This window comes from Ambystoma mexicanum, chromosome 9, assembly GCF_040938575.1.
Source record: "Ambystoma mexicanum isolate Mex_15411 chromosome 9, UKY_AmexF1_1, whole genome shotgun sequence".
Lineage (NCBI taxonomy): Eukaryota > Metazoa > Chordata > Amphibia > Caudata > Ambystomatidae > Ambystoma > Ambystoma mexicanum.
The window spans coordinates 780,302,037-780,326,365 of record NC_090931.1 but is presented as its reverse complement, the minus strand read 5'-3'; the positions used below and the strand labels follow the sequence as shown (position 1 = coordinate 780,326,365).

General features: G+C 44.7%; 1 protein-coding gene across 2 annotated transcripts in view; it reads left to right on the top strand.

Moving 5' to 3' along the window:
* Positions 1 to 24,329, top strand: part of DNAH7 (dynein axonemal heavy chain 7) — a 1,167,586-nt gene that overhangs the window by 616,021 nt on the left and 527,236 nt on the right. For both annotated transcript variants that reach the window (XM_069615701.1, XM_069615700.1), the window contains one exon: positions 11,268 to 11,423. In XM_069615701.1, coding sequence (XP_069471802.1) covers positions 11,268 to 11,423 — 156 coding nt within the window. The remainder of the gene's footprint in view (positions 1 to 11,267; positions 11,424 to 24,329) is intronic.

Genomic DNA, 24,329 nt, shown 5'->3' with positions numbered 1-24,329 from the left:
CCCATTTTTCCACATACCCCTCCCATATTGAGCACCCTCCACCAGCACCCACCGTAACTCCTCCCCCTTGTCGCTCCTATCAGGCCTTCCACCTGATTTTTAGTATGTAGTAGGTCATCCTCTTCTATGCTGACTCATTGCTCCACCTGACCTCCATTACCCTTTTGCACACCTTGCAGAGGTCTGCGTGCACCAAGGACACATCTACTCCCACCTACTTGATACTCCCCTGCAGAGATGTCCTGGTCGCTTGGATAGCCTCCATCAATGTGTCCAAAGTGACTCCTCCAGCCACTTCTTTGGGCACTCCATCTCCTGCCTGCGGTGCACCCTCTGGGTTGAGTTGTCTAGGTTTGGGGTCCATGTACTTCTCCATTCTCTGCTGGCCCTTCACCATGTTCTCCCTGATACTGGACCCTGTCACCTTGGACCCTGCTCTCCTTCCAGGTAAGCCAGCACGCCCAGGCTACCATGTGGGGCCAACCAGCATCCTCCCCTGCCTCTGGTCACCCTCTCTCCCCCAGAGGCTGCTGCCACAACTTCCTCCACTTTGCTGTGAGTACCCCAGACAAGGGGCCTGCCCCAACTCCAATGCTCAGAGTCCTCACTCCCCCTTCACCATAGTGGAGCTCCATTCAAAGTCCTACACAATTGAAACCCCCTTTCCCAGCAAATCTCCAGAGTGTCCAATGTATCTCACCTTTGTGCTCCATGTAGGGCCAACCAAGGAAAGATGGAGCCTCGTCCCTCCTTACCATCCAACACTGGGCAACTCTGCACTCAACAGCTCACATCCCGATGAGCTGGCTCTCCCGCAGGTTGCAATGCGGTGTTAGCACTGTTTGCCTCCAGTAATATTGCACAACTGTTCCCCCAGTCTGGCATTCATCAACTGTCCACGTCTCCAATGTTCTCTCCCTGCCTGGACACCTGGGCTGTTAGCAGGGAGACCAGCAGAGAGACCTCCCTGCACCCCGACTGTCTTCTGTCCCCTGAACTCGATGTTCCACTGCCCGCTGGCTCCTTTCCCCCGGTGCAGGGTTGGTTGGCATGTATCTCTACAGGCCACCAACCGCTCGCCCGCCAGGCTCTCCCATAGCTCTCAACTAACCCGCTTTTGGCGGGTGTCACCCGCCTTGCAAAGGGCTGACTCACCCGCCAAGCCTCCTGCACTCCCATTCATTCCAATGGGCGTCTCACCCGCCAAAAACAAAATAGGGTGATTTCACCCGCCTTTGCGAGGCAAATGGTTGAGAGCTATGGCTCTCCTCTGTGAAGAGACCGCATTTCTGCTGATCCCCCCCGTGCGTCTGCCGTTAGTCGGGCTACCCGCCCCTCTCGTTGACTGCTCTGCCTCTCCGCACCACCATTCACCAGCGCTCCAGCAAGGCAAGCCCCCAGGCAGCTACACTTCGTTGCCGTACAGCAATGCTGCCTCAGTCACCACTGGTGAACCTGCACACCAGTTCTTTCTGGCCTCCCCACTGTGGGATGGGAGTTTGCTTCCTACAACAAGCACCCTCCGGTGCTGCACACTTTCTCTGCTGCAGGTGCTGTTTCTTTCCCGGTATACTTCCCCTGGGCTGATCACTCTCTAAGCCCGACAACAGCCATATTGACCTCATCCGTTCACCGCGCGTGCGTCGTGGCTTCTTACAACTGCAGGTAGGAGCCCACCTTTAACTCCAGATTACAGCCCCAGATTGCATTGGCTGGGTCGCAGGTTATTCCACTCCACTTCGTGTCGAATTCTGTTATAACTAATGCAGTTTGACCGCTATTTAATCAGGATTTCTGTGGGCGGGAGCTCCGAGGATCAGGTCTGCATGCCGTGCTCGCTGGCCATACTTTGTCCCATTTAATTATATGGATAAACTTTCCAAACAATCCTAAACTTCTTTTAAGTACTTCAAAACTTTTCTTATGTTGCAAAATGTCATTCATGTGTGTTTAAATAATGTATAAAGAACATTTGTTAACCTATTCTGCATGATTTCATGCATTAGTCACCGAAATGTACATATCTGCCGCTCCCATTTGCCCGTCTGTCAAAAATTGAGGCTTTCCAGCCAGCACACGATTTTGATGCTAGGAAGAAAGCATTGGATTCCATAGGAATACATTGTCAATGCCTGACATTTACTCTTCTTTGCACTATGAAGTGGAAATAATGAATGTAAAACCGTGTCTTTGCGGAGTTAGTTAATTTATTGCAAGTCATCGAGAAAACGATGACAAATGGGGGTCACAGTTATGCTGCAAGATGTTAACGTTACAGAGTCGTTTTTATGAAATCAACTATTTGGAGCTTTCTTCAAAAGAAGGGCTGGGAGGAAAACCTGGCTTTGCAGAGTGAAATGTGAATAAGGGAATTTGAAGGTAGTTTCATTTGGGGATTATTAGTTTAGGTTGCTGCTTGGTTTACAGATCAGTAGCTTCAAGACTGAGACAGGTCATATATTTAAAGTGCACGAAATACAAACTTCTAGTAGAACATTCACTTTAAGGATAGAGTAGCTAGGATCCTGAATTAGGCCTAAAGGGACAGGATGTAAGAGTACTTCTGATCTGGTCTGATCGGGATCAGGAAAGGGCACGCGACGTAAGAGTACTTCTGAGCTGGATCAGGAAAGGGCACGGACGTAAGGGTACTCCTGATCGGGATCAGGAAAGGGCACGGACATAAGAGTACTTCTGATCTGGATTGCACGTACAGCCACCCTCGAGCTGACAATCGGGATATGATGCACTGAGGACTTCTCATTGGTGCAGATTTAGGTTGACCATTCACTTCACATTGTTTGGTCTGTGCCTCACAACCTGGTATGTGCTCCGGTGTCTTTCAGCGGCAATGTGGGACTCTGATAATCCTTCCAAGACACATTATTGCAGCTGGGTGGGTAGGATGCCTAGATAATATACAGCAGTGCTAGGGGTTTCAGTTACGATCTTCAACTGAATTTGCATTAGTTTGGAGTTTTTTTAATTTATCTGTGCTATTTCATCCATTGAAGTATCCTTCTGCTTAATCAGTTGTTAGTATGTTAATCATAAGCAATCTAGTATGCATAACGTCCTGAATCGATTCTATCTTGTATTTTTAAATAACACTGGCTGGCGTAGACACTTTAAAAAGTACAAACTTTACATTTCTTAATGTATCCCATTCAACAATCCTATTTCTGATTCCCCTTGCTTGTAACTGTTATGGCTTACAGCGAAATGTCTGTCTCTGTAAAATCTTTAGTATCTGCATTCGTAAAACTATAGAATGTGGCATTTTGCAGTCTTTCTTCAACTATCAAAGCCAACTCCCGGCATTGGATTGTTTTTCATCTACCATCTGTGCAGTACAATGGCATCATTCTCTTGATTAGTGTTGCTAGAATAAGCCTCCATTTGTATGCATTGCCTGCAGCCAGCAGTGTCTCAGACATTTATAGGCCTGAAACATTCATGCCCTGCAGTCTGTTTGCTATAATGATGACAGGGACAATAAATTCAGGGCAGATGCATTTTGCATAGTCTGCATCTAAATGTGGCGGTGTAGTTGGTGGATGTTTCTATTCGTGTAATCTAATTGCATACCAGGGAGTGTTCTGATGAAGAGCATAATTATTTGGAGTTTACTTGGTTTTAGTTGGCCTCTTTGTTTTAACTGTAATAGTTGCCTTCATTGTAAAATGGAGATGCAATTGTGCCTAGGAATGGTTTATTTAATTTAATGGAACCTTTGTATAAAGTGCAAACTCTACTACGTTTGAAGAACATTTTATACAAAGTAGGTGTAAAATAAATTCCGCAAAATGAGCACCATAACTGTAAGGGCTACATAAATGAAAGGATACTAAGGAGAGGGCAATGCATCGAGCTGACACTCTGTGAAAGGGTAACATACCTGGTGAGGAACTCGAACTACAATACATTGGTTAATGGACATTTTTTAAATGTACATATTTTCCCTGCTCCTCTGGTTCCTGGAATTGAACGTTATTGCCTGATTTCAATGAAATCTGCTAACGCTCTCTTTCAAATTCCCATCCCCTTCCATTGCTCTGCTGCTCTGTAACCCCTCTCTAGACTACTTGTCATCAACATTTGTAATATCAGCCTATTGGGACAGTTTTTCTGAAATCCAATTTATGAGCTTAGTAAAACCATTCAACTGAGACAGCACAAGACTCCACTCTTAGCATAAGGCTGTACCACCTGAGTTCATGGTAGCGTAGACACAGCAGCCAGGCATATCTTAGGATGGAGAGAGCGCTTTAGAATCAGTACAAATAAATTGTAATACAAATGGTCCAAAGAAACGCTGACACACTAAATATTGTAAAGAATACATGGTTTATTTAAATACAAGTAGGCCCAGATAAATCTTGGGGGGAATAAGTACTATCACAGATCATAAAACATATTATTAAAAAACACAACACTATGCTTGCAGGTACACAGACCAAAGCATATCACTTTTTTGGAACACCTAACAGTAGTTCTAGGGAAGTCAAAACCGTTAGTTACTTTTGGATTACATACAGGGTAGTAGACCCTAGCAGTTGTGCTGTGACACTCAGCAGGAAATCACATAGTAAGTCAACTGGACATTATACTTTTCAATAATAGAGTGAAACCAGCAGCATTACTTTTGGGAAGAGGGGAACCCAGTTCACAGGTGAGTAAGTTAACCTTCTATCTACTTTCTGTAAGAATGGCGAGACAGTTTCTAAGGAAAGTAAGACTTTGAGAATACTTATTTAAGAAGGCACACAGCTTATTCAAGGTAAGTAAATCCTATATATACTTTTCAGAATGGCAGAACATATCTAAGGTAAGTAATTACTTTTTGTAACTATTCACTCTGAAGGTTTAACGTTACCAAGTACACTTTTCAACACTTGTATTTTTCAAGGCAGACCTTTAAATTATCTAGCCCTTCCCAATTCTAGTACATGAGTTCTCTCAGAGGCAGAGGAGGTACCCTAGTGTTCTAGGAGCCAGAAGTAGGCAGGATGAGATAGGGCTCAGTTGCAGGTAAAGTCAGAGTTCCCGAGGAAGACTGGGAAAACAAGCAAGTAGTTCACTTTGAAAGTTAGTTAGGGTCCAGGGACTTCAGAGAAGACATCCTAGGAGGATTCCAGCAGTGGGCCTGGGTGAACTGGACGAGAGACCTCCCTATCACAGTAACACCCCAAGAATAAACACGATTCACAAGATCCTCAAGGTAAATAAATACTCCAGCCAACACAGTACCTCAGGACAGAAGATGTGTTGCAGCAGGAAGACTTGAGGATATGCAGCCAAAAACCCGGTCGATTGATTCCTTTGTCTAGAAGATGGAAGACAGGACTTTAAAAGGACGTTTGCAGCAGGGATCGTGGAAGAAGACTCCAGGCAAGATTTTCCTTGTGGCTGGATGCGGGACTGTGGATTTGGCACCTTTTTCAGGAGCACAGAGCAGAATATCACTGTTTTCATTCTCGTTGTTTGCAAGGTGTCCAGTACTCTGGTGAGGTGAATTTGTTGACTCTATTCACTTCTCTGAAGGTCCAGCAGGATGCCCACAAAGGTTCAGTATGATTCAGAATTAGGCTGTGCACTGCACAATGGCTTGAGGTCCTAGGGTATTGGGGTATTGCAGCCCCTCATGTTCGCAGCACAACGTGGGATGGCTCAAAATGCAGGTCTTCTCGAGCCTAGTGGGTCTCACTAGGCTCTGGGTCGGGTTGTCGTTTCCGGAGTCCCCAGGTCGATTGAAAGGAAGGGTAACAGCAGGCTCCAGTTACACAGCAAGCTCTCCGGTCACTGGAAAGTCTCAGCCGTGTTTTCTTCATCATCCTCTTTGGTTCTGGTTCCATTGGTCGACTTGTCAGCAGCTTCCAGGTTTGGAGTTTTTATCAGGAACTACAGCACAACCTCTGGATTCTCTCCCCGCATTTTACAGAAAGGGGCGGCCTGGCTATCCAATCAGGACACCCAGCCCCGCACTGGGAGTTTTACCCTTTCAGGCAAGGTGGAAGACAAAGGACTGTGGAGTTTTGAACTCATCCATTGCTTCCTGCCTTTCCAGACACTCTGGAGCCTGGGCGGGGAATCCACAGGATTCCTGCCGAAGACAAAACAGCCACTGAGGTCGTTCCCACCTAGAATGGCAGGGGAATACCTCAGAAACAGCAAGCATACGAGAAATGGCGAAAAAAAGGAGCCCGCCATTTTAGGAAAATGGTGGCTCTTCTGTTCATTACCAAGGCCGAATTAACAGTCTGCGAGTAATAAAGACTAAAGGTTATAAAACTTCCATCAGCCGTTCATGTAAAACTCACAGTTGTAACAAAATGTTACCAGGTAAGTAAAAAAGGGGCTACATTGTATCCTCCAGCACTCCACATAAGGTGGGGTGTGCTGGCTCACTGTATAAAATGTAAAGGGGATGAAAATCAATTTTTACTACTTGGGAACTGTAGTTCACCAAGTACATGAAAGCAAAATTAACAGGGCAGCCCATAGGGGCAACCCAGCCTAGGAAACTAGAACTTCAACCAAACACTATGGAAAGACATAAAAAGGTCACCATAAAAAGAGTAAAAGACTAGGTGAGAGGGGAAAAAAGATTCCCCTTAACCTAGGGACAAGGGCAAATAGTTATCTAGTTGAAGCAAAATGTTCTGGGGTTGACACAGGTCAGGAAGATGTAATATTGATATTCAAATCTTACCCAGCACAGCCGACATAGGAAGTATGCTTTACCATGATCTAACACCCTGCACCTCGGTAGGTCACCTGCCACACATTTATTAATATTTTTCCCAGCATTGATGCACCTAAAATTAGATGAACAGCATCTCTGCGCTCTCTCCATGGTGTGACACTAGATGCAAATGGCAAGGTCCATGTGAAAGGTGGTGTTAGCCCGATCCATTATGTTGCATTCCTTATTGTTCTTGGGTGGGCACACTTAATACCCTGCCCAAAGTGGATTTTAGTGCATAAGCATAGTGATGTTCCGTACCGCGCTTAAGCTTATATACACTTCTAGACACTTCACAACCGCAGCATTCATGGTGTAACGGATCTGATACTGGCCTTTTAAAATGTGAGCAGCCTTGTGAGTGGTATTATAACGTCTCCATCAGGGCCTCTGCTAAGACCTAAAATGGCCACAACTAAAACAAAATAATAACAGTAATAATAAGGATAATAATAACATGAAGAGTTGTATCAAGAATTCTTTTACATATTTACCAAGGAACAAAGACAGGGTCTTTGACAACAAAGTGGCCATCCCTGGGAACTGGATTTGAACATGTTTACTAGTGCGCTACGTTTTTGTGTTCGTTTCTTGAATGGAAAGTGTCCATTTACCAAGTGATGTCAAGACACTGTGAAAATGGAAGACCATCATTGAACACTCGTGGCATCGATCCGTTCTTTTTACATCAGCCCTCCCACTTGAATTAATTAAGGAGAGACCTCTGGTAAGTGAGATGAGTAGGGGAGCTTAAAGTGAGCAGTGACTTTTACTGAAGGTGTTGTTAGGCAGTGACTATGCAAGATGGGTGTCCAAAAGCGGCATGCTTTGTGGATGATCACCTTGAAGGCGTAGCCTAAAACCTTCCAGCAAACAAAACAGACAACCCCACCGAAAGCATGAGACACCTTATCGTGGGAATTAGGAACAAAGGATTTAATGGAAAAGTGTTTCCATTTATTTTGATTTCACTGTCAGGTAGAAAAATGTAGTTGCAATACATCAATAAAAAAAACATTGTTTAGGAAAACTGTGTTAACATAATACTAAGTACAACAAAAAAACAAAAGCACATAAGAATACCAACAAAGGTCATATGGACTTTCTAGACAAAAAACAGATGACAGAAAAATTATTTATAGAGTCAAGAAAACATGGTCCAGAAGTGGATACATGCTAACACAAGATGTATATATCACACATGTAAACCATATTTCATACTGTATGAACAATGTTGTTTGTTCCGTTTACGGTCTTAATGATTTGTGAAGTGATGTTAGTTGATGCATCAACTTAAGAACTTAAGTTTAAGCTCTCATTTGGACACAAGTTCAAAGCCGAGCTGTGACCAAGAAGCTTGTGTGAATTCATGGGCTCCCGAGTTGTTCCTTCAACAATAAAAAATAGAAACTGGCTTGAGAAAGCTAACCTATCTAGAAAGGAAGGTACGTTTAGGAAATGTCAAGCACTAGTCCGTGTTAATTAAAGAGGCAGGCTTGTACACAGGTAAATACTTTTTACATTACCCTGAAAAGGTGCCCCAACAAGGATGCACACAACCGTTTGTTCATTATGAAAGGAAAAGGCGTTGCAGTCCCAGACCAATGTCCTAAAAAAAACCAAACAACAATATACAGGACCTTGTTGGTAGTAACTCACTGTATATGTAGTGCCGTTGAATTACGATAGAAATATTATGCCCTATATGAGTCTCAAATACGTATTTTCTTACCATGATGTTCATGGCATGTAGTATCAACCAGTAAATGGCAGACAACAGCAAAGTGTTTAGTGTCAGTTGCCTTGATCAGCTTCTGTAGAAAATCTTCCAGGGCAACCATTTCTGTCTATTTGGAATGCAATGCAAGAGGAAAGCTCCTTTAATGGCCGTAGTGGGGGGGCAATGGAGAGCACTTAGCAAACTAAAGCAGGAATAAAAACAATGGACTTAAGGTGTTCCTCACCAGGAGCCAGTACACAAGGAAATATCCTTATTATTAGTGGGAGGAGAGGCAGAGTCTCACAACATGAAAGTAAAGGATCATTGGTTGTCGAGGAGGACTCCTCTTTGAAAGCCTCAATAAGACGTGATATGTTTGGGTGTCCTTACCCCTGAAAACTCCCCTTCCAAGGGCCAGATACTGTAGGCCGTGCTCCTAGTCTCTCCAATTCACTGACAAATCTGGGCTCCATCCTCAACAGAAAGAGATCCTGAATCCAGAAATTGAGGCACACAGCCTACGTCAAACCTTACGTTCTGTGCAAACCCATCCTCTACCAGGAGACGCCCAGAAGACAGGGCTGACCGCGGCACTTGTCCTGTTAATTCTGGAATATTGTATCTCCATTTACATAGGCCTCACAAACACCAGACCCACCACCACAGCCTCATCCAAACCCATGCTGCAAGGAAGATGCCAAACCGCCTCAAAAGAGAAACCAACATACCAGCACCCCAGGCTCCAAAATGTCTCCCATTTGAAGCCAACAAGTTTACTTTTTGAATAGTGTAGTCATTCAATCTCTTTGTGCTGTCTTGTCACTGTTCTGATGTGTGTGTGTTTATGTAAGTCCCTTGATGCCTATGGGCTTTGGCGCTCTATAAATATATATAACATAACATAACATCTGAAAGTTCTGTGCCTATCCCAAACATGCCTATATAATAAAAGGACCAAAGTGCGTCAACCCCCTCCTGTCTACCAATGCCCCAACTAGGCACACCAGGGTCACCAATAAAAACATCATGACTCCCTGCCAACCCAAATATAACCCATCTATAAACGATTAAGACATGGAGGAAACCTTTGCAGTATCTGCCTCAGAAATGTAGAATGGTTTACCCACCTGCCTGAGAACTGAACACAATTACAAATGGTTCAAGGGAAATTTACAATCATCCTTGTTCAAGTCAGCCTTCCTAGAAAATTGACAAATTTGCTGACCTCTCCCGGAGCACCTTTATGATCTATCGATGCTCTTTCACTGTTTGCCTCGTCCCCTGGAGGATAGCTCAGTGGCAACGTGCTCGCCTTGGAAGCAAGACGACAGGCAGCAACACAGGTTCGATCCCCAGGGCCGCGCTTAGAAACCTCTGGGTATTGAGCGTGTTATAAATAACCTATCATACCATAAGTCCCTTCCCCAGACCCTGCTATAAGTCTAAGCAGGTTAAACTTCTCTTACAGCTTTTTGCATCCACTCCCTGCATCCTCCATCAATGTACTATTGCCACTTGGGTGCTTACTTCAAATATGAACATGTGCCACTCTGTACTGTGCCACCATTGTTAGATTGCACTTTGCTGCCCCACCCTTTGGTCGCAGCATTTTGAAATGACATTGCATTAGGTTGGTGCAGTATACAGCCCAAATAAATGCACGTAACCACATGTCCTTTGCAACTCCCTGATAATTAACACACTGAGGAGGTAGTTTATAGTCTTAGGGCCCTGTATCATCAAATAAAAATGACTATGCACATTGGCCAAATAATAATGCAATTTGTTAAACCTTGCTAATTGCCATTGACGGCGCACAAGTTTCAAGCGAGCTTCATGCGTAATCACAATCTCACGTTAAATGGTGTTACCGGAGACCCGACGCTTACTCCATGCTCCTTCTTTGTTCTTAATGTCTGTTTAACGTTTGTTCCTGTATTTGTTAATAGGGAAGGATAGCTCAGGGCCAACACTCTAGTCTTGTAAACAAGACTACACTGAGCAGCATGGGCTCAGTACCCAGACTCCGAAACTGCGCTTCAGGGCTGGAGCCCCGCATCAAACGCAATATAAGAAACCATTTTAATTATGTTTTTTAGGACCTTTCCTGTACCTAAGGCCTGCATGTCTATACAAATCAAATAGTGTCTTGAAGCCTAGAATCATAATTAGTTATGTAAAGATTTACATTTTTTAATTGCTTCTAATTTACATTCAGTATTTTTCTTGTCATCTCAAAATGTTTTTGATGTACACCCACAAGTAAGTTCACATGGAGAATAATCACAGCATGTTTTGTTGTGCATTGCAGCATTTATAGTTCAGCTACAGAGTACAATAGCAGCAATGCTTTAAGGGTGTGCCCCGTTCATTGCTCTCAAAAGAAATATGGCAAGTAATATGTGGCCAACACATTTTTATAAAAAACAGAAATGCCCCCGATTGTCATGTGTGTTCCTGTAAATTCGCTCTTGCTTAACATCAGGAATGTAACGGTCACCGCTGCTACTCCTACAGAGCGGGGGCTCCCACCATCAACGGTGCCCAGATGGGTCTTTCGGTGCAGGGAAGTTTAGGAGCCCTCTTACATTATTTTACATGGGCGGGGGGATGCAATGGCTTAGTAGTAACGGACACCGCTGCTACTCCTACAGAGTGGGGGCTCCCACCATTAATGGTCTTCAGGATGCTATAAAGCCTATATGGGTCTATCTTAAGGGCCCTCACACTATATTGCACCAGGGTGGGAGGGGATGCAATCACTTTGTGTCACTCCACTGAGTAACATCTGTTTCCCTGCAGGATTTTCTCTTGAAGCACTTGGACAAGGAGACCTACAAACCTCTGCTCATCAACTTCTCGGCACAGACGACAGCAGCTCAAACTCAGAACATCATCATGTCGAAGCTTGACAAAAGGAGAAAGGGAGTGTACGGTCCGCCTCTTGGGAAGAAGACGGTAAGTTCACATTGTCTATGTTATTAGAAATAAGCGCATCTATTCACTGATGTATCATAAAACTTCCGCCAACTTCAACTTGCTCGCTGCCCCATCATTATACTTCAATTTAGAGATAGATCTTCTATCTAGCCAATGAATGTTGCAGGTGCCGCTCTTCTCGTATTCCTTTGTTTTCAGTGGACTGGTGGGCGCTCTACACAGTTAAACATGTGTTCAAGCTAAATCCTCACTCATTCAAAAGAATGTGTACTTCTGAAACGTGCCCATCAATCACTCCATACAACTGTCTATCGTAAAGTGCAGTAATGGACAGACAATGTAATGACAGGGAGTAATAAGAATATTGACTCAGGGCATCGATTGCCTAGTTAAAGTATGGCATTAAAAATGTACAAGAATTATATTGCCAACCATTCACAGATATAGCAAAATGCAATAATAACTGAACTTTAGTACATATTAACAAACAACAAACACTGCGGTCATAATTAAGGTGTGATAGAATTAAAGAGTACATGTAAAAAATACAATTGTGCATAAAGCTAATGTTTCTATGCTCGGAAACACGGCAAGTATATTGTGATGCGTGCTCTTAAAAGACTACAAGCCATACATATATATATAGACGTGCTCTTGCTATCTCTGTGATATCCCTGCCTAGCAACATGTGGCTAGAATAGTCGTTTCCTTAAAAGCAAGAAAAGGGGAGCGACACCTCTGTAAGCTGCCTCCAAATGCTGAACTGTTTTGATGGATTTATATGCTGCCCACCAGCAATGATGTCCACATTAATGTGATATAATAGGCGGTGGAGATAAAAAATCCAAATTGGCACCACATTTTTTCAAACTTTTTTTTACTTTACAGAAGGGAAGCACAGGTGCTTCCTTTTAATAGAGTGAACTACGTTTTTACAAAGGGCAATGTTAAGGGAGTCAACAGGTGCCCATCTCTAATTGCCCCCCCCCTCTCAATACCTTAACCATTATACGGCTGGAATCGGAAAAAAAGGTACAGTAGTGGTGTAAACCACCATTGTATCTAATCCTTTTCTACCCTCACATTGAAGGTGAAAATGGCTGCAACATGTTTTTAAAAAACACCTTTTTACGTTACTACCAGCAGAGGTAGTATTTCTGAAATAGCTCTGGAGGTATTCCAGAAATCAACTGTTGGTGGTAACATTTAAATTGGGCAGGGAATTTCAGAATAACCACCAGTGGAGGTGATAACTTTCTCCAGTGGTATTTAATTAAACAAATAATCTAACCAACTCTGAATGACTCCCTTAGTTTGCAGTCTACATTAATAATAATACGTGAATGTTACATCTTTCGGTGTGTGTCCAAAATGGAGTACCACAAACACTACAACAGCCATTTCTATAACTACCATATAGTAACAACCACGGGTGCTATTCAGGGTGCTATTTAACTATTTTTGTAATTAACTCACTAGTGATCAGGACATTCGCGAAAACATAGAGAAGCATTTTAATTGAATGGAACTGAGGACAAACTCTAACAAGATAGGGACCCTCCCTTCCTTGGCAAGTAGGAGTCATTCGTGATACGTTGGTGTGGATTGTATCTAGACAATGGTGTATGCGTTGCAGTGGTGCCACCCTTACCATTCAGGTTCCCAGAACTTATCATTAAAATGTATACGTTGCCGCTGGGAAATATGAACATGCCACTTCAGCCTCGACTCTTCTTCCTACTGTGGAGGCTCAAGTGTGGGTGCCACCCAGACACATTTAAAAAATGGCTGAAATCAAGAAGAGTGCCTCGCTCCATCTAGACAGAAGCCGAGCAGGCCTTACAGCACTCGGTTCCTTTAGGAAAGGCTGGATTATGAAGGGTTTTAGTTATTTTCAATCATCTTTTTGCACCTCTAGCCAGGGAGCAACAGCCAAGCCAGACTGGAGCGCAAATGTCCCCTTAGCCCCCTTCTCAGCCCGCCCCTGCTTAAACAAGAAAAAGGGCAGACCTTTCAGTGAACAAGCCCCCCTTCTAGTCAGTGGTAACGGCTGTCATGGCGCCACCAGCACCAAATGCCGGTATGGCTCCAACGGATGTAGAATCCCTCTGGCGTGAGATGTTGGCCATGCCTTGATCCTGTGGCCATAGATAAGCAAGCTATTATTGTAGACATCTTTGACATGGGCACCTCCCCCTCCTCCTCTGTGAAAGTTAGGGCTGCAAAGGTGGCACTGGGAGACAGTGGCTTGTCTCTGGGTGCCACGCTAATGGAGGTTGGTTGGTTGGTTTCCACTTTGAGACCCCATCTTTGAAAGCATGCAGGAGAGTTGACACCTTGCTAGGGGTGCAATACAGAGAACAGTATTGGTGACAGGGAGGAGCACTTTTCCAGATCCCAGGAAAGTTTTGGAGAGAGAGCAAACACAGTGATGCAGAGGTCCTTAGGATTCTGCAGGATGTCCGTGGCCTGGATACCTAACCTGAAATTATGCTTAATGAACAGGTAACTGTAGGTTCCAATGCACACTGTGACTCCTATACGAGCCTCATACAATGGTCAGTGAAGGCATTGATCATATACCTTTTGGATGGTGCTGAGGACAATAAGAATGACAAAATCACTGATGTAATGCAAAATGGGCTTAAGGAGGGCCAACTTTTCCTTCCTTTTGGGGAAAGCTATATGGAGCCAATCATGGACATTAGGGAAAATCCGGGTCCTGTGCCAGCTCCGAATAGAACTATCTTACTAAAGTACAGGCTAGCAGGTGTGGACCCCACTTATCTTTGTGAACACACTATAGGTTTCCTTGGTGGTGAATGTGGTCAAGTTAACAGGACAGCCTGGTGCATTTCCAAGCCTGCCCCTGGTTAGGGAGCCGAAATGGATTGATGCCATGGCCATGGAAGGTATTTACATTCAGTTCTCTAGCTTTCTGGTCAGGTAATGCTTCAAATCTCTGGGGAGGTACTGTGGAGAATCCTGTGGATCCCCCACTAAAACCCTGCCTAAGGTCTCCTTGGAGGTGGCCAGTAGAGGGCATATGCTTCCTGATCCCAATCCTGGGGGTGGTGTACTGCGGGAGGATCACCTGGGGAGGAGACAAGGTCCAGGGCAGTGGGGTGATTTCGCAGGGTGAGCCACTGTATTTCTCCTTGGAGAGGGATACTCTTACCACTGGGTTAAAAGAGGAATTGGCTTATTGTCATTTTGATATATCTCGACCTCCTACTAAGGATGGAAGGGTAAACTCCCAGCGTGTAGTTCAACAAAGTTTTGTATCCAAAGAACAGGACTTTTGGACCGCTAAAATCACCTATCCTCCCCAATGCCAACAGTGTACCAAAAAGAATGAAGCAAATGTGAAGCTTCCATCGCATGTGACTCTAAAAAGAAAAAATGGTTAAGCCCTACAATCCCTCCTGTAAAAACCTCAAGGGAGGTGAACTCATTATTAAAAATAGTAAAGAAACAGGAAAACCAAATTTCCTTAAAATTGACCAAATGTCCCAGAATCCCTCAGGGACTGTGATGAAGAAAAGGGCTGAAGAGGCATGTAGAGGTAAAGGACAGGCAGGCAGGCCTGACAGCCTATGGCAGGTTCAGGCAATTAGTTCTAAGGACCTGCGCCTGAAGACAATTACCCCAACTGAGGGGCATAAAAGGCTGCAACAGGAAGGGGCAGTAGAAAAAAGCTAGACCAGGAGCTTGAAGGTCGGCAGCATTAGCAGAAGAAGCAGAGCAAGAGGCTGGCAGTTCACTAGGATGTGTGACCACATAAGGGACCCCAGAGCGAAGGAAGAGCAGATTCCATGAGGAGCAGATTCCACCTGCAGGCTCTGAGTTGGTCCTGTGCTAACAAACCCTGTTGGGCTGTGGCTGCATTGGAAGAGACTGGGAGAAGCTGGCAGTCTTTCCAGGTGTGACTAGTTGCTGTGATTGCAGAGCTGAAGTTGTGTGGTTACTCAAGGCCCATGTGCAGAAGCAAGCCAAGGGAAGGTGGTGGAAAGAAGACTCTCCATTGTCAAGGCCGGATCTGAGACACCCGTACTGCAGAGGGGTCTGGGTCCCAAGAGAGCCTGCAGTCGGGAAGTAAAAGCTGCATACAATCGCTGTGACTTTGAAGCTTGTGAGTGAAGCTCTGTACGCCAAATCAAATACAACTCCTTGCCGGTAAATGTAACCAGCTGAATTTACACTTGTGTATAAGTTGAAGTGAGTGAAGTTGTTCGTAGTCGTGGGAAGTCTCTGATAATAACAGTAATTGTATCGTGCGTCTATTCAGCATCAGTTAAAGTGCTTGTGTAAGAAGAATATCTTTTCGCATTAATGCATAAAAATAATTACCAGAGAGGTTGCGTGTCTCTTATTAAGAGGAGAATGTTGTTGGTAATAGTTCAAGAAGTAGCAGCTGACTTTCCCAACGTGTTAAAAGGTTACTTCACATCAAAGAAAGGTTGCGTATAAGACACTGGGCCTCATTCCGACCCGGCGCAAAGGGATACCAGCCACCGATAAGGACACCAGTGCCTGTAATCCCTTTGTGCCCTATTCTGAGGTCCCCCAACGGGACCCGCAAGGTACGTTTGGTCGGACCAAACGTACCTTACGGTTCCCGTTAGGGGACCAGGGCGCAAATAACGGCCTTGCCATGCGCCGGGCCTTTATTTGCACCCTCCCCATTCCCATTGAGCCCTATTGGCTGCTGTTTTGAAAGTCAGAAGTTGTTTGGACTGGCTGATGTGGAAGTAGGAAAAGGGGATTTACACAAAGTGTCAAATTATATTTTGAGAACACTGTGTAAGGCGTGTCAGCTGACAGAGCCTCACAATCACTCACCTGCCTGGCAAATGCTATGGTCACTTAAAGATCAGACTTCCGGGGGAGGAACATGAAACCACAGCTGTGCATCCTTGAACAGCGTAGCCCTGAACTATGCCAGGACCAAGTCCCTTTTTGTATGGCATTCGTAAATAGCAGATGACCGTATCCTTCAGAAATTGTATTATGATTGGGATCTTGAAAGAAAGCCCTGCTTTAGCCCCCTCGTAAAGATGGACAGGATGGCCAGGTAACCCATCGTGATAGAGACTTGCACCTGGCCACTGAGAAAGGGTCAATTTGCAGTTTATCGCATCACCTGCAAAACAGCAGCTTCCAAGAGTTTGGAAGAGGGGGCAGGTCAGGTCCTAAGAGTACTATGTTGAGAGAGGTGTTAGAGGCAAGCTCTAAGCCCGCACATTGTGTCAATAGGAAACGTAAATAAATGAGTGCAGCAGAGTATCAAGGAGGTGCCGGGGAAGCTGCACACTAATAAGGAGAGGAGAGTGGTGAACGGGTTGAAAAGAAACCAGAGGAGAAGAGAGATGATGAGATGATTGATGGAGAAGAACCGAGAAGAAGCAGAGAGGAATTACACCTTGAGCCTAGGTGTGGGACAGCAGGTTGGGTGGAGGTATGAGAAAGTGGCGGAGTATTGAAAAGGTTGAAAGGAGACAAAGAGAAAAATATAGGGTCTGCAGGAAAGCTCTCCTTAGGAGCAATACCTCTCTCACCCATCATGTAGGTAGATACCTCAAGACCGCGAAGTAAAGGAGGCTCCCTGCGTGTGTCTGTCTAGAGGCTAAAGTGGCCAACCTTTTAGTAGAAGCTCTGGGGCTCATTTTTTAATCTCATAGCTCCATCTCTTTTCACCAACCAGGTGTAAAATGCAAGCACACACATGGTCCTGAGAACCCAGACAAATGGGTCTCCCACGAGAAGCAGAAACCCAGAAAGAAGCCTAAGACGAGAGACTGTAAAGTGGTTGGAGTTCTCTGAATTGAGGAGCACAGAATCAGATGTGGGGCACAAAAGGCTGCCTAGCACACTTGGGAGAATTAAGACAGAAGGATACAAGTGAAAAACAAGTAGAGTAGTGTGTGATGTTAGGCAAGCTTATTTCCCCTTGGTATGGAATAATTGCACTAGCAACAGAAATTTGAAAATAGGAAACATGACACCAGAATGAAACGTCATGATTACTAAACTTTTTTTATGAATTGCCCTGATAACTTGGCTTCACAGGAATTTGTTTGGAAAAGCAGTACATCGCTATCACTGAAAACCAGACAACAGATTTTCCCAGAACTAGTGGTGATAAAGGCACAAAATTTAATTTTGACGTTTACTGTTGTCCTTTGCATTATGCATTTATAGGCACCCGGGTTCAATGAGCGGAGTGTAAAGTTTTTGAAAGGAGGATGTGTTAAGGGGTGCAGGTTTACTGCTGCCTACATACTTAGGGGTCATTATCTTGTGATGTCACTTCCTGTGACCTCACCAAATGTAAATTAAGTGGCCCCACACTTAACTCTCTGTACTTGGCCCCACAGATTTTAGGGCCGGCACTCCCGGGGATTTTGTACGTCTGCAGTCAGAGGTTTCAGAGTTAATTGAATCCCATAATAATTACCAGGATAGAAAAGGGGCCCTAGAATTGGAAGCAGCCTTGCTGAACACTGTATTAGTGTAGTTGGTTTCTGAGTAATAATACTGCAAGGTCACAGGTTAGCGTTGAGGTGAAGCCCACACCTCATTTGTTAGGTAGGAAAATGGGGTTAACCTGGATACCTCGCATTTGTTTTTTTGTTTTTTTTGGAAAAGTAGATTTTCCACGCAGTTTTCTGATTTGTTCAATGCTTGGTGCAAACGTTTTAGTTTTATTTTATCTTATTTGTTTTCTTGAGGTGAGGTCAGCCGACACGTGTTTCGACCCGCAGGTCCTTTTCAAGGCTATACGACGTGATCCAAAGCCCCCTGTCGGGTTCTTGCGGATATGTTCTGTAATTACAGCTGGGCTCCTGATTGGCCCCAAATACTGGAACTGTGTCCTCGTCGTTGCGTACTGCTGTGTCGGCTGATCTCACCTCAAGAAAACAAATAAATAAGATAAAATAAAACAAAAACTTTTGCAACAAGTACTGAATAAATCAGGAAACTGCGTGGAAAATCTACTTCTTTTCCAAAAAAACAAAAAAACAAATGCGAGGTATCCAGGTTAACCCCATAATAATTACCAAGTTGTGCTGACACTGAACCAAAACACACCGCTGGCTTTGAAATTCCTTCTGCAGTCTGGTGACTGCATCCATAAGACACTGAAACAACGGCAGCCTGTGAACGCAGAGCATCCTAAATCGCAACCAACTCCTCAGCAGAAGGTCCGACAATTTGGTTTCTTGCATCCCGCGTGTGTGCAGATACTTCCCCTTCTTGGTTCTGTGTTGTAAGTGTTTCATTTCCTGTCTGCTCTGCTGACTTTCATGTTCTCTTAATTGCTGTAACACTTTGCCCTACTTATTTTGCCCCAGTTCAATTTTTTTGCCTCATGTTCTTTTTCAATGAGCCACTTCTCCCCTTTTTGTTGACCCTGCTAATTTCCATACCAGCCCTTGCTTACCTTTGCTCTCAGTCCAACAGCTGCCATTTGAAGCGGCATTTGGGAGGTACGAGCGAGGGTCATGCAGTATGAAATATAAGTACACACAACGACCGCTTCCCCCACCTCAATGAAGAGACATTGCTTTATAAAGCGCTGGCATAAAAATCACCAATGATGCATGGAGAGAAGACGAGCCTTCTTATGTGGCCGAAAATTATCTGTGAAACTTAAAAACCAATTTATGAATCCTAGATCCCCACATCACTATATTGTTTGATCCTGGGCAAATCATTCCATCATCTGTCACACCTGATGGCGCTTAGCTACAAACCAAATGCATGGTATTGACTGATACATTTAAAACACAAGTTCGATTCCTATCTACATGTTTAGGTAAGCCCCTTACTTCATCTAAGCTGCCAGGATCTCAGTTAAGAACACATGTGCACGTTAAAGTTGAAAATGGTGTGTTTGGGTGTACTGACATTTGGCATCGAATTTGTTGAGAAAATTACAACTTATTAAGTTAAACAAACACAGCGAATAGTCATTAACTGGATAGAGTACGCAAAATAAACCTGTGATGAATCTGATTACAATGTGTATAGCACTGGTGTCAAGGAGTTTACAGGCGCTCTTAACTCTGTGACATTTGAGCGAGTCTCATTTGCCTCTCGCAGCCTAACAAAACTTGCAGAAATTGGAGGCGGCACCTGGATAATGTGGGCAGGGTCCGCCTCCCTTCCCCTTGGCTAAGGGGGAGGTGTGGTGAAGGCAGCCCGAGGGGCAGGAAGCGTGCCAGACCATAGGAAATGCCAGCAAAAGGCAACAATGGAAAGGGGCGTGTCAGGCTGCATATAAGCCGGCGGGCCTCCTGCTGCAGGAGAATCCAGCTCGAGCAGAAGGACGCCCGCCGCACCGGAGGACCTGTTTTTCGTTTTCCACCCACCCACTCTGCTTAGATTACGGCGGAATGGCAGTGCCTGGCCACTGATGTCGTAGAACGGCGAGGCGGTGTTTTGGCGACCAGTGGGAAGATACAGACTCTGAATGAGCCTTGAGAAAGCCGGAAGAGTCTTCGCTCTTCTTCGGACCAGTGCTTCTTGGGGGCCTAAGCGGCAGGGGCGCTGGTGCTAGCAATGAGGGCTCAGCTTCCCCCGAATAAACGGCACTCCTCCAGCCCAGGAACACCTGCAAGGGCATACGGGGCTCAGACAAGAATGGTTGGGGGAGCTTATGGCCTACTATGGATTTGGTTGGGAAAGGGGGAAGCAAGTTTTGGACATGGAGCAGTCGTTGCACCTTCAGAACGATTTTCACAAAGTTTGTTCGAGTGTTTTGAGTTTATTATGTTGTGAAAATAAATCTGCAGTCTTTTTATGCCAACAAAAAAGACATATCTCATTCTGCACCTTACTCAGTGGGATATCGAAAGGGTCAAAGAGAATGTGTTGGTACAAAGATGGACAAATGCCCAGGTTAACCTGTTAACAGATGCCTGGGCGATGCAAAGACAAGCAAAGCATGTCATTGGCCCTGTAGTCACAATAGACCGATAGGCATGAGCTGGGAAATCTTTATTCCGACTCAGAGGTGTTCAGAAACAGATAAAGAGGAGTCCGCTCGAATCTCGGGAGATAAGCAGAAAAAAAGGTTAGATGTGATTTAATCACTGGAAAATACATCTAGGGTGACTTGATTTTTTTTTAAAGGCTCTAAACTCCCTTCCCAACATATTTTAGGCCTGGTGCAGTTATATAAACACACTCCAGTCCTAGAATATTTGCGGAAAGTGTTGGATAGTGCCTTTAAAAATATCAAGTCACCCTTGATGTTTATTTCCAGCGTTTATGTCTCTGGCCAGAAAAAAACATGCCTAAAAGTCGACAAGCATCGAATCGAAGGAACTCAGATTTAGAATTCAAAACAAATAAAGGACATTCGAAAAGTGAAAACAAAACCTCTTCATAGTCGAACCACTCAGTCTAGATCCAAATGGCCCAACTGACATTGTAAAATCGCCCGCTGCAAATTAAATAATGCCCACGGCCAGCTCTCTGCAAGCAAAACATTCATGCACCCCAAAGGTCCCTATTTGGAAAATAGCTGGTGGCAAGAACTGGTTGATTGTAAATGTACAAGATAGAAATAAACCCACAAGATAAAACATGTAAAACTGATCACACTGGGCTCGCAAGACACAACACAAAGATTAGAAAATCTTCAAATATCGGAAACATGAGCGTGTTCTGCAGTACAGCCACTGAAATATGTAGCTCCAAATACATACTTGTGTTCCACCCACAAGGATGATTGGAGTTCTCGGGTAAAGCGCCGGTCAACAAATAACGCGCACCTTCTATCAAGCGCTGGGTATATCGGCGACTTCAAGCACTCACTACCGGCATCTGTGGTCGGCTGGAAGGGCACAAGTTTGAATCCTGGAAATGTCGACACCATCCTTCATCCTATAAAACGAAGGTGAAATAATTCATTTTGCTAAGTGTTGTTGAAAAGCGTAACCTGCCCGCGTACCACCTCCTCTCGCCGGGATCTGCATTCCCATTCTACAGCATGGAAGGCTTCAATCAATTCTGTGCACAACACACACTAAATACAGAAAAGACATAAAGGGCCTGCGAACATTGGTAATGTTTAAAGCCGATACATCTGAGTCGAACACCCGAGGCAGCACGCAAATGTGAAAAATGCACGCATTATGAATCACACGTAACACTGGAATGCAGGGCTGGCCTTAGCGGCAGCAGCGCCCTGGTCGAATTGGTGCCCCCCTCCCCGTTCACTCCGGGTCAACAGGGGCGGCTGGGGCAGGATGTACCACATTTTGTTTTCTACCCCCTCGCTCTGGCGCCTTAGCAGGGGGGTAATCAATGGAATAGGACGCTCATGATAATGCATGACCGCCCTATTCCAATGCAAACGGCCTCGCTTCCACGTTTCACCCTATTGTTATTAAATGTGCCCCGTCGCTGCGGGTGCATTTAATAACAAAATGGCACCTGCCATGCCTTCTCCCACTACACCAGCTCAGGGGCGCCCTTGAAAGACTCCCCCGAGCTGGCGTGGTTATGTTATGTTAATTTTATAAAGAGCACGCTCACCGAAGCATCTTGGCGCTGTCAGAGACCTGCAGAAAGAACCTTAAAAAATTGCACCCTGGTGGCGATGGCGCCCCGGGCAGTCGCCCTGCCCGCCCTGCCCTAAGGCCGGCCCTGCTGGAATGAATATGTGCCACTCTAAAAATGTGTTTATTGCGAGGGGGTTACATTGAGGCAGCACCTCAAAACTAGGTGCTTTCGCATCAAACCAGAAAGTCTCATATACCAAAGGTTTACCACTGTAACAGGTGAAACTGCTAGAGGATGCCATAGCTTAACAAAACCGGCCACAAAGCTCAGCAGCTAATCTGCGGGGTCGGGGGCCTCAAAGATTGATCTGAGATTAGGGGGGGCGCATCTCCTGGGAGACAGAGTGCCGCGTAGATCTAGAAAAGGGACACATCGGACAGACACTCTCCAGCGTGGGAGAGGACAAGATGTCAGCCATCTTATAATGTTTCCATGTGTGTTGTAGAATGAAGAGATCAACGGTAGATCACTTCTTTTTAAATGCGTTTTCAATCCCAACTAAAAGGGAGGTCCTTTCCATTCATATATATTATAGAAAACTAACAAGGCCGTTATTTGCTCTAGTCATGTATAATATAAATGTTGTACTTATTTTACATGGAAAGGATGTAAATTAAGCCATATTTCTAATCATTAAGTTGGCAGCACTCGAGAGTAGTCCTTTGTACTGTGCGCTGAGCTATCAGGTGAAGTTTTCACCTGCAGACATGGCAGTCTAGTGCAAGTCTGTGTCGTCTCCGTCTGCAATGAGATCCCTGCGCGCTCCAGAAAGTCACACAGACACATGCCATGTGACAGTACTCCTGATTGGGAGAAAATACCCACTATTGGATTAAATCCGTGTAGTACAACTTAAATGAACAATTGGTGCACCAGTCATTGTATGCCACAGCATTTCTATTTGTCATGGCAACCACAAAGAACTACTTCTTGGAGCCCCTTTCTTATTGCAACAATGTTTTGGCAAAATATGGTGGCTTATGCCACCACAAAACCTCAAAAAGACAAAAATGAATTCAATATGACCAGAAATACAGTTTATTGTATATGAACCATTAATGGTGGCTAAGAAAGACAATGCTCTTTCTGCATGCGTTTTGTCTCATTATCCCTCTCCTGTGAGAGGAATGAAGACTTACCAAACCAGTCTTCTTTGTAGATCGTGTATCACTTCATGGATCAAGGATTGAAGCAGTAAAAGATCTCTCTGAAAACAACAGAATACATTTGAAGCTTTATATTTACCTCATTTAGGAATTCTCCTTTATTCCCCAGATCTTTGACACCAATGTCTAGAATGTTACAGACAAGTGTCCATGGCTTGTTCTGCCTGTTGGATCCCAAAGGTAGTCCATGCCCTTTCCACCAAAGCTAATACATCCTTTATATTTGATCAAACGTGTTGTGACCCAGTCAGTCAGAATTGACTAATCATGAATTGGAAGCATTAAATGTGGGATTCCCCCAGGTTTCTGGGAACTACTTCTCAACATTTACACAAGACACCTGGTACAGGTAATCAGACATAATAAAATGCAGTTCAAATGTATATGGATGACATGCAGGTCCCTTTTAAAATGCTGAGTGCCTCTCAACATTGCAACACAGTCTCAGAATGACTGAGACATATGTTTCACTGGCTGAAGGGCAGCTTTATATCTCTCAGTCCAATTCACTAAGATCCATGGGTGCTGTGATGAATCTGATGATGTAATTACTCCTTTCCCAGAGCTAGCCTCTCCTCATGTGTCCAAGGGACGGCAGCCGCTACCTGATACTGAACCTGGGGGTGGTTATTTGAGGGAGGATCACATGAGGAGAGGCGACCCTCAGGGGCAGTGCTCATCATCAGATGAGACATGGTATCCCCTTTCCCTTTTAGGGATATCGCTTCCATTCCTCATGCCTTGATGTCATACTGTAATCATCCCCGCAAAGCCTGCTGACAGTTTCCCTCAATATTCTGTAACTAACCAAATGATGAAGACTGAGATGAGAAAGAGGAGCTGAGTAATGCTGAATACTCAGCAGAATCAAAAGGAGCAGTTTAGTGCTTGGAGGCTGCTGATTGGCTGCAAGCAACTCCCTTCCTTGAAGTGGAAGTTTAAAGATGGAACTGCTGAAAGCAACTGGGAATTATTACCGGCTAGTCACTGCTGGGAAAGCCGAGCTGCCCGGACGGAAAGCGAGCAAGGAGACATGGAAGGGCCCTGGCAAAGACTTTCCAGCACAGGCTAGGAATCCAGGAGATGCTTTCCGAGGAGGTTTTGTTGTCTCAGTATCGGCCCAGAACCCACAGAGCTGCAGCAAAGACCGTGGGGCAGGGAGACTCAGGGAGACAGCGATAGA